Genomic DNA, 756 nt, shown 5'->3' with positions numbered 1-756 from the left:
CCCCCGCACCCCGCGCCCGCGCCCGCCAGCGCCCGCCCAAATTGCGGCGGCAGAAATCGCGGAATCCACCCTGCCCGGGCCTGGTGGGTGTCCACCAGCCGCTGCCTCTCTTTGCCTCCCAGACGGCTGGAGCCACTCCCGGGGGAAGCTGTTCCAGGCCTCCTGGCCGCCGCCCGGACATCTCGGCTGCCAGCCTGGCTGGACACCGGGCATCTTCGAAACGAACCCCAACTGGCACTGGGGATCTCGGGCAACGACTGTCTGCGGCGCCGCCTGGATTCTGGCGACCCCGGGGTGGTGGGCTTCTGCGCGCCTTCCCCTCCCCCGGCCGCCCGACTGGACGCCGGTGAGCTCCGGCGCCCCCGGACGCTTCGGCCACCACCGCCACCGCGATGCTGCCTTGGAGACGTAACAAATTCGTGCTGGTGGAGGACGAGGCCAAGTGCAAAGCGAAGAGCCTGAGTCCGGGGCTCGCCTACACGTCGCTGCTCTCCAGCTTCCTGCGCTCCTGCCCGGACCTGCTGCCCGACTGGCCGCTGGAGCGCCTGGGCCACATGTTCCGCAGCCGGCGTCAGAAAGTGGAGCTCAACAAGGAGGACCCGACCTACACCGTGTGGTACCTGGGCAATGCCGTCACCCTGCACGCCAAGGGCGACGGCTGCACCGACGACGCCGTGGGCAAGATCTGGGCGCGCTGCGGACCGGGCGGGGGCACCAAGATGAAGCTGACGCTGGGGCGGCACGGGGAATCCCTGC

At 70.4% G+C, this 756-nt stretch overlaps 1 protein-coding gene across 1 annotated transcript in view; it reads left to right on the top strand.

Annotated features, from left to right (window-relative positions):
* The first annotated feature begins 25 nt into the window (after window positions 1-25).
* The window catches only part of FAM43B (family with sequence similarity 43 member B), a 3,039-nt gene continuing 2,308 nt past the window's right edge, over window positions 26-756 (top strand). The window contains exon 1 of the mRNA XM_014586511.1: window positions 26-739. Within this exon, the coding sequence (XP_014441997.1) occupies window positions 393-739 (347 nt within the window). The 5' untranslated portion in view covers window positions 26-392. The remainder of the gene's footprint in view (window positions 740-756) is intronic.

This window comes from Tupaia chinensis, unplaced genomic scaffold (genome assembly GCF_000334495.1).
Source record: "Tupaia chinensis unplaced genomic scaffold, TupChi_1.0 Scaffold000146_1, whole genome shotgun sequence".
Taxonomy (NCBI): Eukaryota; Metazoa; Chordata; class Mammalia; order Scandentia; family Tupaiidae; genus Tupaia; species Tupaia belangeri.
This window is presented reverse-complemented; position numbering and strand designations above follow the sequence as displayed.